The sequence below is a fragment of the Sceloporus occidentalis genome, unplaced genomic scaffold (assembly GCF_023333645.1).
Source record: "Sceloporus occidentalis isolate IW3139 unplaced genomic scaffold, rSceOcc1.0.p SCAF_1, whole genome shotgun sequence".
Lineage (NCBI taxonomy): Eukaryota > Metazoa > Chordata > Lepidosauria > Squamata > Phrynosomatidae > Sceloporus > Sceloporus occidentalis.
The window spans coordinates 53,795,365-53,809,355 of NW_028316981.1; the positions used below are offsets into that span (position 1 = coordinate 53,795,365).

The 13,991-nt window shown below is 40.1% G+C and overlaps 1 protein-coding gene across 1 annotated transcript in view; it reads right to left on the bottom strand.

Moving 5' to 3' along the window:
* The window catches only part of PLXNA1 (plexin A1), a 395,300-nt gene that overhangs the window by 68,428 nt on the left and 312,881 nt on the right, over positions 1-13,991 (bottom strand). Inside the window, exons 17-21 of the mRNA XM_089521294.1 lie at positions 11,772-11,865; positions 9,737-9,973; positions 9,180-9,323; positions 7,374-7,608; positions 3,466-3,608 (exon numbers count right to left, since the gene is read on the bottom strand). Of these exons, the coding sequence (XP_089377420.1) occupies positions 3,466-3,608; positions 7,374-7,608; positions 9,180-9,323; positions 9,737-9,973; positions 11,772-11,865 (853 nt within the window). The remainder of the gene's footprint in view (positions 1-3,465; positions 3,609-7,373; positions 7,609-9,179; positions 9,324-9,736; positions 9,974-11,771; positions 11,866-13,991) is intronic.

Sequence of the window (13,991 nt, forward strand, 5' to 3'; positions counted from 1 at the left end):
ATTTTTGCACAATTGCTTGTACTAAATTAAGCGAACATTGTAAGGGCGGACAAAGGGAGGGGAAGCCAGTCTGGGGGGAAGGGAAAGATTAGACCACACTGGGGAAATAGGGAGCTAGGGAGCCTGATGATGTCAAGCAAGTCTTTTGGAAATGAGTGGCTGGTCATGCATCAAACAAAACCAATTGAATAAACCAAGTGCTGCAGAAAATGACAGCAGCAATGATATTAGTATAAATATTGATATGAATATCACTGAGTGCGATAGCCACACAGTGCTGACCCAAAACTCATTTTTACTCATGCGGAAAGCTCATATGGAAAGTGATTCCATGCTAGCATGTTGACTCTTTCATTCAGAATGTAAAAAAACTCTTTCTCAATCAGTCCAGGTAACTATGCAATACTGCTTCGCTCAGTGGCCAACTAAATCCCTATGGGAAGCCCACAAACTGGAAAGGGGGTCAACAGTCTCCTCCCTCAGTTGCCTACCTACAATCTTTATTCAGAAATATATTGCTTCTGACCTTGAAAATAGGATAATCAGGACTAGTAATGCCTTTGACAGCCTTATTCTTCATTAATGTGTTGATTCCTCTTTCAAAGCAATTTAGGTTGATGGCCTATATTTTGTGGTAGAAAATTCTGTTTCAATTATGTGCTGAGAAACAAAGTAATTATTTTCATTCATTTTGAATCTCCTGCCAGTTGCCCTCATTGGATACTCCTAGTTCTAGTGTTACAAGACACTGGACCAGAGGTCAATAACTTGCAGCCCTTCAAATATTGTTCGGCTGCATTGTTTATCATCCCTCGCTAATTGTAATCTCTGATAATGTTCATGGGCGCTGTAGACCAACAACATATGGAAGATCAAAACTAGTTCATTCTTATATGTAAACCACCACTGACCTTCAGTATCATGCAGAAGGGACCTCTAATGTATATTTTCCATTTAGAAGGGTGCCACTAGATACAATGCCCCAGACCTACAGCTTTCAGTTACATTCACAGAAGAGGTCCTCTGTAGAACAAATGTCCATGAATCAAGAGAAACATTTTCCATGTTTAGAGGTGAAGCACATAGTCAATAGACCAACCAAGTACAAATTCCTGGAGGAAATTCTTTACAGAATGAGAAAATACAGCCAGCCCTCCATATCTGTGGATTATTTATTCATGGATTCAACCATCCATAGCTTGAAAATACTAAAAAAATATAAATTCCAAAAAGCACATCTAGATTTTGCCATTTTATATAAGAAACAATATTTTACTAGGCCACTGTATTAAATGGGACTTGAGCATCCATAGATTTTGGTTCTGGAACCAAATGCCTGCAATACCAAGAGTCCAGTGTATTCAGTGCCAGAATTCTGATAAGAGATATACACATTTAACAAATGAAAAAGACGGACTTCTCAGTGGTGCTACAAGACAAAGGCACAAGCATCAGAAGAAACGGAGCAATTTATGGCTTATCAAGCAAGCCTTTTTTACGGGCTATATCAAAAAATTTCAAGCAAAACATTGAGTGATTCCGACACTACAAGGCTACAAAAGCACAGGAGGTACTCTCCACAGTACAGTACAACAATGCTTGTGAGGGTGAGGAACCAGCATTTCCCCCCTAATGTGCCAGAAACTGGTATCATATTTGTGCCTACTGTCTACAACTATGTCACCAGTTTATGGGCCACCACTTTGAGAAGCACTGGAGTGCAAGACACTCCTGTAGTAAGTTGCTGTTGTTGTTGCCATATGTCTTCAAGTCATTTCCAGTTTATGGAGACCCTAAGGTGAACCTGTCACAGGATTTTCTGGGGCTGAAAAAGTGTAACTCACCCAAGGTCACTCAGGGGGCTTCCATGGCTGAGGAAGCGAACTCTAGTCTCCAGAGTCCTAGTCCTATGCTCAAACCACTACACCATGCTGGCTCTCCTGTAGTGTATAGGTATTCCCAAATACGGTAGTTTTCCCACTCTGTTTTTCTGTAGGTCAAGTCACTGCAATGCTGCCATGCCTATCAAGTGAACCCATTCACATGCAGATACATTTACTGTAAGAAAATGTTTCTGTTGATGGGGTTCAGTTTCATTCTGCTACTTCTTGTTTAAAATCCTACTTATTTTGAGCTGTTTAACAGCAAAACTGCTGCTTGCCCTTATGCTTATCGAGTCCTTACTTCCCAGCTTGCTCCTGTTCCTTCTAACCCTTTTTTAAATAAAATGTTCATCTATTGCAAGCATTGCAATACAGTTACCACAGTTTCTACATTTCACAGGATATATTCCATAAATCATTTACTAATGAACTTGCAGCTAATTTCCAAAATCCTCTTATACAGTATATACTGTTTAAAACCTTTTTTTCTAACCTAAACACTGAATACCATTTCAAAAAATTCAGCCTTCATTTTCTAATTCCTATCAATCAACTTCTTTCAAGAACTGAAATGACCAGGTACAGACAAATGGCTCACATAGCAACTAAGATAATAATTAGAAGGACAAACATGATATTGCTTTGGAATTAAAGAAATATTAGGATAGCAGAAACAGCATAAAATTTAGTGTAATTCAATAATGATTATTGAAGCTGGACTTGTTTAAATCTTTCTAAAGCCACTAACTTGCCAGACGGCCTTGCTCACAGAGGCTGGATGGCCATTTATTGGGAGTGGGAGGTTGGACTGGATGACCATTGTGATCTCTTCCAACTCTATGAATCTATGAACTCAATGATTCTTAAGTCCATGAAACTGGAGTGTCAAGTGCCAGCAATTTACTCTTAAGTTCTTGTGAAAATGAATAAAACAAGAACTGCATAGCACTCCTCAGGCTGAACATACTATAAGATGTAACAACAACATGGAAAAACCTGTACTTTTTGCTATCAATTCTAACCAACAGAATTCTGATTTGGTTCTGGAACCACTTTTCACTCACAGCCTCTTACTAATGAGTATCTCATACATGACCATATTTTTCACATTATTATTTTTCAGCAGTCCGTAAATCTACCCTAAAAAGCTACTGTGACCTAGCATTTGGGAAACTATTATTAGATTAGCCTCCTCCACAACTTGGGTGGTTTACCATCATGTCCTGTGTCAAAGGAAATGGCCACAAACAGCACACCAAGCAATTCATAAGATTATGTAAGCATTAGAATCTTGAATGTGCTTTCCTTGGTAGCAAATTCTGAGGGGGTGCCAAGTGGGATTAGTGGAACAAGCTTTATTAATATTTCCTGATGATCTGTCTGGGTACATCAGTATATCCAAAACCAGAAAGGCCTCAACAGAAGAGAAACCACAACAGGGTGTGGTAGGGTGGGGTCTATCACCTCAGAATAACAGATGCCACTCTTTTCCCCAAGGTTATAAACTTGCAAAACTTAAGAGAGTAATGTAACTCAAAGTGAAACATTATCCAAGCACACACACATACACACAGTACCACACCTCCATTTCCTTCAACACAGGATGGTCTTCTATTCCAGGGAAAAGAACTCTCATGGCGTAGGTGCGATAATCCAAGAAGGGAATTCCAGCTCCATCCAAGTCATTGGTCAATTCATGGATGTCAGTCTGCAACTCAGCAAATGCTGGCAATGAAAGAGAAGATAAAAGTAAAGAACACTGATGGACCATTCCCAACTTGCCTTATTTATTAATAACCTTCAGGACAAAATCTATTGTAGGTCCTTGGGCATCTTTAAGAATATCTTCAGCTTTATTGAACAACCAACACAAATTAGATCCACATTAAATTAGAAGCTTTTCATCCCACAATGTACATGGGGGTGGGGGTGGAGCAGAAATGTAGAGAAATAACCTATAATGGTTTATTTGGTGTTACAGAGATATAGCAGAATAGATATCTTAGAAGACGTGAACTGAAGAAGCTAAACTGGAAAAGATCTCTCCGATGTCATTTAGTTCAACCTCTTGACACCAAAAAAATAGATGGCAGGCAGGTGTTAGGCCTGCAGGCTACTGCTTTGGCACAGAATTATCTTTCAGCCTGTGCATATAAAAAGCCAGGGAGAATGACAACGCAGGCAGAATTTTATTTTTTATTGTTTGAGACCACTGCGGAAGAGGAAACAGACTAAAGACACAAGAATGTCCTCACTGCATGTTGATTTCATATCTTGTAGATGGAACAACCATTTGGTTATCTAGTTTTCAACTGGGATGGGAAGAAGGAGCAAGACAGAGAAATGCCATCCTATACCTTTAATTGCATCTACAAGGGGAAGCAGGTTGTTTGTGTACAAGTTCTACTGCTGTACAAGGTAGGAGAGGAAGGCAGATGAAGCGAGAAAATCAAATTAATGGCACTTTAAAAGGAAGCTAGAAGCGGCAGAGGGCTGTAGGCTGATCAGTTTGATGAGAAAAAACAAACCGTCAGCTTGAAAGGCACACTATCTTATCTGTAACTAGTGGGACTAGAAAAGAGAAAAGGCAGAGAAGATATTGCAGCTTTTAATTAAAAGCAGATCCTTTTATCTCCCAGCTGTGGAAGACAAGGCAAAAAATCTCCTCCACACACTTCCTCCCTCCTTCTCCAATCCTCTCTGTCACTATTTCTATCTACAGGGCTATTTTTTACACTTCCCTCTTTTTTTTATTATCTCATTTTAGGTGCCCGCTTCTGTCGCAGCCTCTGGGCCAAGTTGGAGTTGGCAGGGTCACAGCCCCAGGCACTGGCTTGTGGCGATAATGGGCAATTAGGTTTTATCAGCAGGATCAGAGGCAGCATTCTGTCCAATTTCTCAGCATCTGTCTGTCACATAATGAGAGACCCACAGCCTTTTGCAGGCAGGCTTCTCCTCTGCTTTAAAACTTTTCCTCTTAAATTCTCTCTAAGTTCCTTCCAACTGTACCAAATAAAATTCAACCACTGTCAACAGAACTGCTTCACCTGACCCCAGCCTCCTTCCAAAGAACCCATGAAAAAGGAAGTGAAGCATCCAAGACTGCAAGCACAATGCAATGCCAGAAAAAGGCATGGATGATTGGGCTGCAGGATCTACCTTGTTTTTATGTTTTAAATCTAAATTTTATGTGACGTGAAGATGTGGCTCATTCCTCTGACTCATATGTCTTGCTAGAATTGGGGAAGCTGCAACATTATTGATCAGGAGAGACCAATTCATAGGTCTATCGCCTGATAACACTCAATCACATTGTCCTGAGAAAATATATCAATGACTGTCCAAAGAGGCAGGACTTATTTTAAATGCACCACAATTCCTCCATTACATATAACAAGAGGTGGCTGGCTTGGCTGTTTCTCTTCATCCATCATCATCCATGCCTTTTTCTGGCACCAGTGACAGCATCCAGCACAGCACCTGAGAGTAGCATGACAGAGGGTTGAGGACAGGTTGTGCAGCACAAACATAGCTCAAGTCTCAAACACTTTGTTGTCCCTCTTATCATCTACCAGAGGCAGCTGCCCAATTCTGCCTAGTGACAGGACTGGCCCTGTAAGGAAGCCATTAGTAATGGTGAAATCAGCAATAATTTGAAGGGTCATATAAGATGGGGCTCAGCTGCTACCTCAGTCTGGGGCCTGGAGAGCCAAGGCGGGGCCCATGAATATCGAATAGCCCCCTGCCTCGAAAAACATTTTAGCAAATTCAAACATATGAAAATCATTTTAAGGTGTACTATGTCTCCAACCTTGATGATTTAGCAAGACTGAGTAATGAAACACGTATTGGCACAGAAACTGATTTTCATAGTACTATTAGAAATTTTGTAGATAAAAAAAGCTCATTTCATTAGTTGATTAGGTTTATCATTGCTTTGTATAAAGTATAAAAGTATATTGTTATCTGGTCATTCTGATGCACAGTGAATAAAACATTTATGCAACTTTGCCAATGGCCATATTCAGAGTGTGATTAGCCATCATGTTCAATTATGCTTTCATAACCATACACCAAAAGCTATCTACATTGTTCCTGTTTTATCATCACCATATTTTTGCTGCAAAGCAGAAAAAACTACACTCCAAAATGTCATGTTACACCATTATCTTCATTGAAAAGACTTAACTGAGGATCTGAGATCCATTTGGACCTTAAATCTTCAGTGTTGAGAGGAGCTCTCCTTAGGGCCTAAAATTTGCCTTGCAAAATTTTTCACAGGCTACATCTAGTTTGACACTGCTTTAAGTACCATGGGACAATGTTATGGAATTCTGGGATTTGTAGTTTTGTGAGATACTTAGCCTTTTCTGTCAGAGTGCTCTGGTGCCACAACAAACTACAAATCCCACAATTCCAAGATGAAATCATGATGGTTAAAATGGTGTCAAAGTACATTAATTCTGCAGTGTGGCAGCAGCTTTGGAGGCTCTGATAGTTAGAATCCAGCACTCTTGTTATTAGTTCCATTCTTATCCCCCTCTTCCTTCACAGAACTTGGTAATCTGTAAGATTTCTCCACCTTTTAAGGTTTTTAAGAATTATTGCATTATTAGTATTTTTAATTGCTGTAAACATGGAAAAATAATCTAATAAGCATGTAATGAATACATTTTATCTTCACCAGCAATCCTGTTAGACAAAGTAGACAAAGAGATAGTGACTGAGCCAATGTCCTCCAATTAACATGCTTGAGCAGGATTTAAGGGGGGCAGGCTTGACTAGGGGCTTGAATATGTATCTTCCAGTTCTTAGTCTGAATCTGTAATCTAGAGGTGAAGAACCTGTGAGAAATGAGATATTAAGACTTCAACTTTCCCCACATCCACTCAGCACAGCCAATGGTATGGCATGATGAGAATTCATCAGCAGATCAACAACAGCCAAAATAGATCAGCAACAGCTAAAGGGCTATAGGTCGCTATACTATGGAAGTCTATGCCATATTTCAGCAAAGAAAACACTAGCTATTTAAGCGAACAATTTTCTCTAATGCTTTGCAAAAACAGTCAGTGCAGCCCCTCATCAATTTTTTAAAAATGATTTTCTGTTGGTAGGTAGATAGGTAGATAGATAGATAGGTAGGTAGGTAGGGTGACAACTGGGGAAAACAAAATATTGGCTAGCCTTATTTTAGCCTGCACCAACCCAGTTCCATCAAACAACTGAACACTGGCCTAAATGTCACTTCCAGGCCACCACACATGTCCACCCTGTCACAGTTGGCCATCCCTGGTGCAGAATATTCAATGTGGACAGACCAATCCAGGTCCTAGTGTATGGAGCTTAGAAACTAGTGCGGAACAAAGAGTGAAAAATGCTATCTATTGAAAAGACAAGATAGATCTAGAAGTTGAGGGCTGCTGCCAAGCTGAATTCAGTGTGTGCAACCCAGAAGTGAGAAAAGAAAAAATAGCTTGGTGTGCTCACCCTCCTTGCACTCCAAGGCAACACGCGACTCCAAGTTGTCCATCTGCAGCTGGAGACGTTTGAGTGTGCGGTCAGCATCTCGGGACTTCCGCTTGTATGCAATGAGAACAATGATGATGATAAGCAGGAGAAGACCCCCGCCCCCACCAATACCAATGATAGCTGGCAAGGTCAACAGGTTGTCTGAGTAAATCTGCAGTGTCCCTGGGGAGAACTCAAATCCTCCAGCTTTGATCTGGGAGGGAAAGGGAGACAGAAAGAATAAACATAATCAACTAGGGCCACCTTATTGCAAAGAAAAACGTTTACATTCTTATCCAATTTTGATGCAGCCGAGTCAATTTTAATTCCCTTCTGCTTAGAAGCATAAATAAGATGACAATATTTGCATACTGGGTGGTTGAGTTCTCAGCTATCAAGAGAAAAGTGATGTCTCCAAAACACTGATAGATTCTCATCCTGTTTATTAAAAGAAAGGCAAGGGCATGGCAGGAAAAGACACAGATTAAGATCCATACTTAGGAATGTTGTTAAGGGAGCAGTTTCCTCAAAATGCAAGATCTGATGCCTACATGGGTCATGTGATCAGGTCCAGCTTTGAACAGCATAATGACAAGGGGCAATTTTGAAAAGCTTCTTAATAACTGCATTTTAAAGTATATATTATTCAAAACAGATGCAAGGCAATTATTAAAGTGTCCATATCCAGTTATAAAATACTGAGTAAGAAATGGTTTCTAGAGATGCTCCTCTGCCAGTATATATTGTGAATTCAGCACATATATAGTCTTGCAGAAACTGCAGGAAGAACAAGGTGGGGGACAATCTCTTTCTGATATTTTGCCCATTGCCCAATACTCTAAAATCTGTTATGGAGAAGGCTTTCTCTGCTGGGAATGGTACCAGCATTTAAAACTTTTCCAGCTTGTGGGCTGTTCTATCCTGTTGCCCTGGGAGTTGCAGAAGCTATAATATCAGTAAGAAAGGAACACTTGCTACATAGGGTAGCTCACTGATGATTATACAAGCAATAGAACAGAGGCTCCCTGCCACACAGCATGCTCATTATAATAGTTATTCCAATCTTACTAGCTGCATCCCCAGTATCTCCTAGTTAGCAGCAGATTTTGGAAGGAAACAAATGCATACATGGGGAAAGACAATGGCCAGGCACTGCAGGGCTAACTCTCATTGCTTGGCCAAAGCACTGGAAAGAAATTAGATGGGATGCAGACATGTGCTGGTGCACTGCCGATGCCTTCAAGGAGCAGGCAGCGTGTTTGATGTCTCATTCAAAGAACATTATAATAACAGATGGCATGCTAAGTGCATTCCCTGATGGATGAGATGCCTGGAGAAGGGAATGTTTGGGTCCCTTTCAAATACTGAAGGCCACACAGAGCACTAGAGTGAGTCAGAACTTCTGCGCTGCAGTCTAATGAACAGCTAATCCTTCTTAACACTTTCAGAAACTGTTGAGTGGAAGCAGAGAACAGGTAAATAACAAGTTTGCTTTGAGGTGTAATAAAATTTTCTTTTCCCTTCTAAGGTGAAAAAAATCCTAAACCAAGTAACTAGCTTATGACACAAAAATTGATGCACAGTGGGGGGGAAAACCCTGTTAGTCTTTAAGATGCCTTAAGACTTCTGTTGTTTTTGCTGCAACAAACTTGGTTGGCTGTGTTTTGGGACTACATGAGGCTCATTCAGCATAAAAGAAAGAAAGAAAACACACACCAGGTGGATAGTACCATGCTGTCAAAGCAACACAAAGCACAAATAGGGGTCATGCCTGACACACTTTACCGTCACTTTATGTTGTCCTGTAAGATTTGGTGACTCGCAGAGAAGCTGGGTCTCAGAAACCGTAAGGGTGCAGGGAGTGTCGCCAATTAGCACAGTGTAGTTTAGTCGGGAGTTACCAGATGCTGGAGGGAGCAGGTTCCGGCCCTTTGAAAAAGAAATGAGAACACTGGATTTACCAGCAGAGTCTCAACCTTCCCCTACAACCCGCAAGGAGATACTTTGGATGTAACTTTCTTCTTTGGATAATGGAGCACCTGGAGCTGAAGCAGCAATGCTCTACTATACCTTAGGAGACTAAAGAAGACAGTTCCAGTGACCACAAACCATCCTTTGCTGAACAGAAGAGTCTAACTGGTGTCAGTCCCAAATATGAAGGTGACATTTGCTGAAAGTAGCTTATCTTCTTTGTCTTTGGTAATTGTACCATGAAAACACAAATACTTTTAAAAACACTCTTCTACTGCAGAACACTGTAACTCATGGGGAGACCTGTTAGTCCATAGAAGAACATCTGTGCCTGGTACCTGCTTAAAAAATGATGCTGAACGAACTATTACCTTGAGGATGAGTGGGGAGCTTGGCTTGAGCTCCAGCATACCAGAAGGAAGAGGCTCAAACACAGGATCTGGGTAATAGACGAAGTTGGTTTTGTTGATGATCAACAAGGCCTGGACATTATCCATAACAAAACCGATCTCATCTGGACGATCACCAAGCTCTGGAGGGCTCCGAATTGGATTGTCAATGCAGGGAGCATAGCATATCATGGTGGTGTCATTATGAACAGTGCAGTTCTAGAAAGGAAGAAGCCACTTCCATTAACCCATATTACATCTGATTTCACGTAAAGGAAAGCCCAATGTAGGGATGGAAATTTCTTGCTTTGCTCATACATGCAAGAATAAGTTCAAGGGTTTTTTCCTCACTGGATGGGATTATGAGAATTTTTGGCATCTTTCAAATAATTTTTCCACTGCAGAATGTTCCTGCAAAAATTTCCTTAACACAAAACACCACTATTTTGTTTGCAAAATGTAGTTTTGCGCATAAATAATATTTTATGCACACAGTATGCATAGTGTTTTGCTCGCCAACACAAAAAAGGTTTTTAAAAAATTGGCAAAAAACCCTAAAAAGTGAATAATCTCAAGATACATGACCATTTTTCAATAGAGCATCTCAAGAAGACAGACCAACTTCTTCTCACTGAGGTCAAGAAAATCTGCAGTATTCTTTACATTCTTAGTCCAGTGTAAGGGATTCCGGGAAGGAAGTTTGTATCCTTCCCCTCCTTGGGCATGCATTTAAAGAGTGATGGATGATGGGATGTCATACTACTTTAGGCATCTGGTTCACGTTAAAGGTACTATGACAATTCTATCAACAGTTTAAATGCTAGCAATTTCAATGCTTTGGTCAAATGTCATTCAAAAGTGCCTCATCACTTTAAAATAAGAGATGAAAATGGAAAAACTACACTTCCCCCAATTACAGGGATGCCCATATTGTATATGTAGTGTAGACCTATGCTTAGTAAGAGTAATTTAAATATGCAGGGTCTTCTTGAAACTGTTTTCATGCTATATTTAAGAAAATGATCTTGATAAAATGGACCTCCAAAATGTGTACACAACTGTTTCTAAGTCATTGGTTTGCCATCATGACTGCAGTGCCAGTGGAACTACTATGTATCATCTTTTCTCACAATTTTGATCTATACTACTACTTTCTAAAATAAGGGGCAATAACCCAGGTAACCTGTTTCTCACTTATATGACATCTGATGGATTATTTTGATCAATCCATTATTCAGTGATGGGAACTTTTTTCTCCTTTTGTTCAGCAACTGAATTCCATTAGAAAAAAGAGCTCAGACTACACTTGACAGGGCTAATGGTGCAGGGGAGAACAAAAGCAAAGCGAGTGCAGCAGATGTGAATCTCAACCATTTGCCCCAGCACAATAGTGCAAAGCATAACCAGAACTTTTTTTCCTTACAAAACCTTCCTAGACTGAGAACTAGAACTCCTGGTCCATGAAAAACCAAACCATACTTCTTTTTTTCATGGAAAACATTTTGCAGATCAAGGCAGAAGAGAGATGCACAAAAAGTTTCTCTCCCATGCACTGTTAAGCTGTTATAGCACAGTTCTTTAGGGAATTTTCAAAAGAGTACACTGGGAAGGGATGGGGAGAGTGATCTGTTATGGTAGCAGATTTAGCAACATGGCTGGAACCAAACACTTCACTTTTCATTCCCTTACAAAATTTCCCAGTAACAATTTATTCCCCCACGAAAAAGGCATGGCATCCTTTGTGGGAAGTGCACAACAAATCTTCCCCCACCTGCCCAAAGTGCTGAAGGTGATATGAGAGATGAACTGTTGCCCATAGCATGCACAATCGTCCCACTTTCTGGTAAACAGTTTCCTGAGGTTTCTGTAGCATTTAAGAAACGTAGGAAGGCTGCTGAATTTCATAAAACAATAGGGAGAAAGTAGTATACGTATGTGCAAATGTCAATTCAAAACATGATTTTGAATTCTCTTAAAAACTTCTGTCTGTTCATCAGAATGCCCAAGGCTCACTTACATTCTCTGTCTCAGCACTGCCATATTTGGCTCGGATCCTGGGTTCCTTAATAGTGGCCAAATTGGTGCCTGTCACAGTCAATAGTGTTCCGCCACTAGGAAAAAAGAAGAGGGATTACGAAAAGACTACAATGGAGTGAGTGCAGGCTGCATACAACAATTTAGACAGCCATTTCTACACCAATATTTTAGAACCTGCATGTTGTCTCTTATCTTTAGATTAGTTAAAAACCAGTGACAAGACCAGTTTTAGAGAGTGACTTGTAAAAATGGACAACCAGTTAAAATGAGCAATTCTGGCTTCCATTCATCTCCATGGTACACTAAAATTCCTGTTGTGATCCTGACTATGTTTAGAAGAGAGAATCTCAGGACAACAAGCTCCTACCATATCTGCACTAGCATTCTAAAGAACACAGAGGCCTGTTACAGACTGCCAAAATAAAGCTTCTTCAGGTCTCTTTGGAGGTATGTTGTTTAAATGATTCATGCACCCTAAGAATCCAGAAGCTGCACTCCAGTGCTTAGGAATGGAGTGTGGCTTTGGCACGACCTCCGGACTCTTAGGACCCATGCATCATTTAAATAGCATACCTCCAAAGAGACCCGAAGCAGCTTTATTTTGGCAGTCTGTAACAGGCCAGAGAAACCAACACACAGGAGAGGCACAGGAACTGTGATCAAGCCATCAGCTGTACTTCCTTCTAATGGAGATGCCAACCAACAATTGTCTTTACTGACTGTGGATAACCTGATATAGAAGCTTTTTTGACTGGAGGATGGGAGAAAAATGCTTTCAATGAATGAATGAATACTGCATTAGGGAAAACAGCAGTTGAGGAGTGGAAATTTGTTCGTTTGTTTAATATTCCACTTTGCTTCCAATGTGGGACCCAAAGCACCTTACAATACAAGTTAAAACAAAATAGCCTAAACAATATACAGTATAATACAAATGTTAAAGAACCATTAACAACTAATTCAATTAAAACACTGATTCAAAACAATTATAAACAAATACAGTACACAGTAGTAGAATTGAAAGACAGAGCTGTGTTAGTCTGGAAAATCAGTTTGCAAAAGTATCCTGTAGCACCTTTGAGACTAAATGGAATAAACTGATAACATAAGCATGCATCTGAGGAAGTAGACTTAAGTCTACGAAAGTTCATGCTACTGGTTCTTTCTTTTAATCAGTCACAAAGGTGCTATAAGATTCAACACATAGTAAAAAATAAAGCATACACACTGAATGTCCCTCTGCCCAACCAGTTAAATGCAAAAGGAAATGGTGTAGTGTTATTCCCTGCTTTGCACCAAAGCCCCGATCTAATTCTATCTTCTCTGGTATTAAAAGATTACACAGCTTCTGGCACACAAACTACGGCCTGGAACAGACAGGCCAAATGAAGCGGCTTCTGGCTGCTTTGGAGGTGTGGTGTTCAAATGATGCACGCCTCCAAAGCAGCCCAAATCTATGTTGATGCCACACTCCGGTCCTTTGGACCAGAGCAAAAAGGAACCAGGATAATCTGGTTCTTGGTGGCATGAGTTGGGAGCCATTGTCTGTTGACCTGCTTTGGGATTGGGCCATGCAGCTGGCACAGTCCCAACCTGATTCTGGCCAGAGCGGACTGAGGCTGCTCCTTCCCACACATCTGTTCCGGCCCTACTTTTTAATTTTGCACACAGATATCACTAACTACCAAGTAGTGTAATTCATCCCCCCCAACCCCCCCCCCCCCCGGAAAAATAAATGGTGTAATGCAGCACTAGGTTTTCAGTTTGTACCACAACCTCCACAGCCCTCAGAGCAGGTAGGACAGAAAAAAATAGTATTTTTACATTTGAATATAAAATAAACTAAAATGCACACATTTGAACAAATATGAAAATCGTAATATAATTATCATTTGAAATTAACAATTCTATGAATTTTGTGATATAGTTGTCCAGTAATAAAAAAAAATTGTACAAAATGCATGATCAGGAGAAAGTGTGTAAAATGTATTATATCACGGGAAGTTACATGCAAAACAGTGCACATGTTTGTGTATTTTTTAAAAAGAATTAAACTGATGTCAAAATGGAATTAACTGAATTTAAAACTTGAAAAATCAGAAATTAAAATAGAGTGATCTGTCCATCCCTCTGCACCCACAAGCTATGGTCCAATGCATTAAACCAGATATTAGTTTCCTTCCTATACAACCATAGGTTC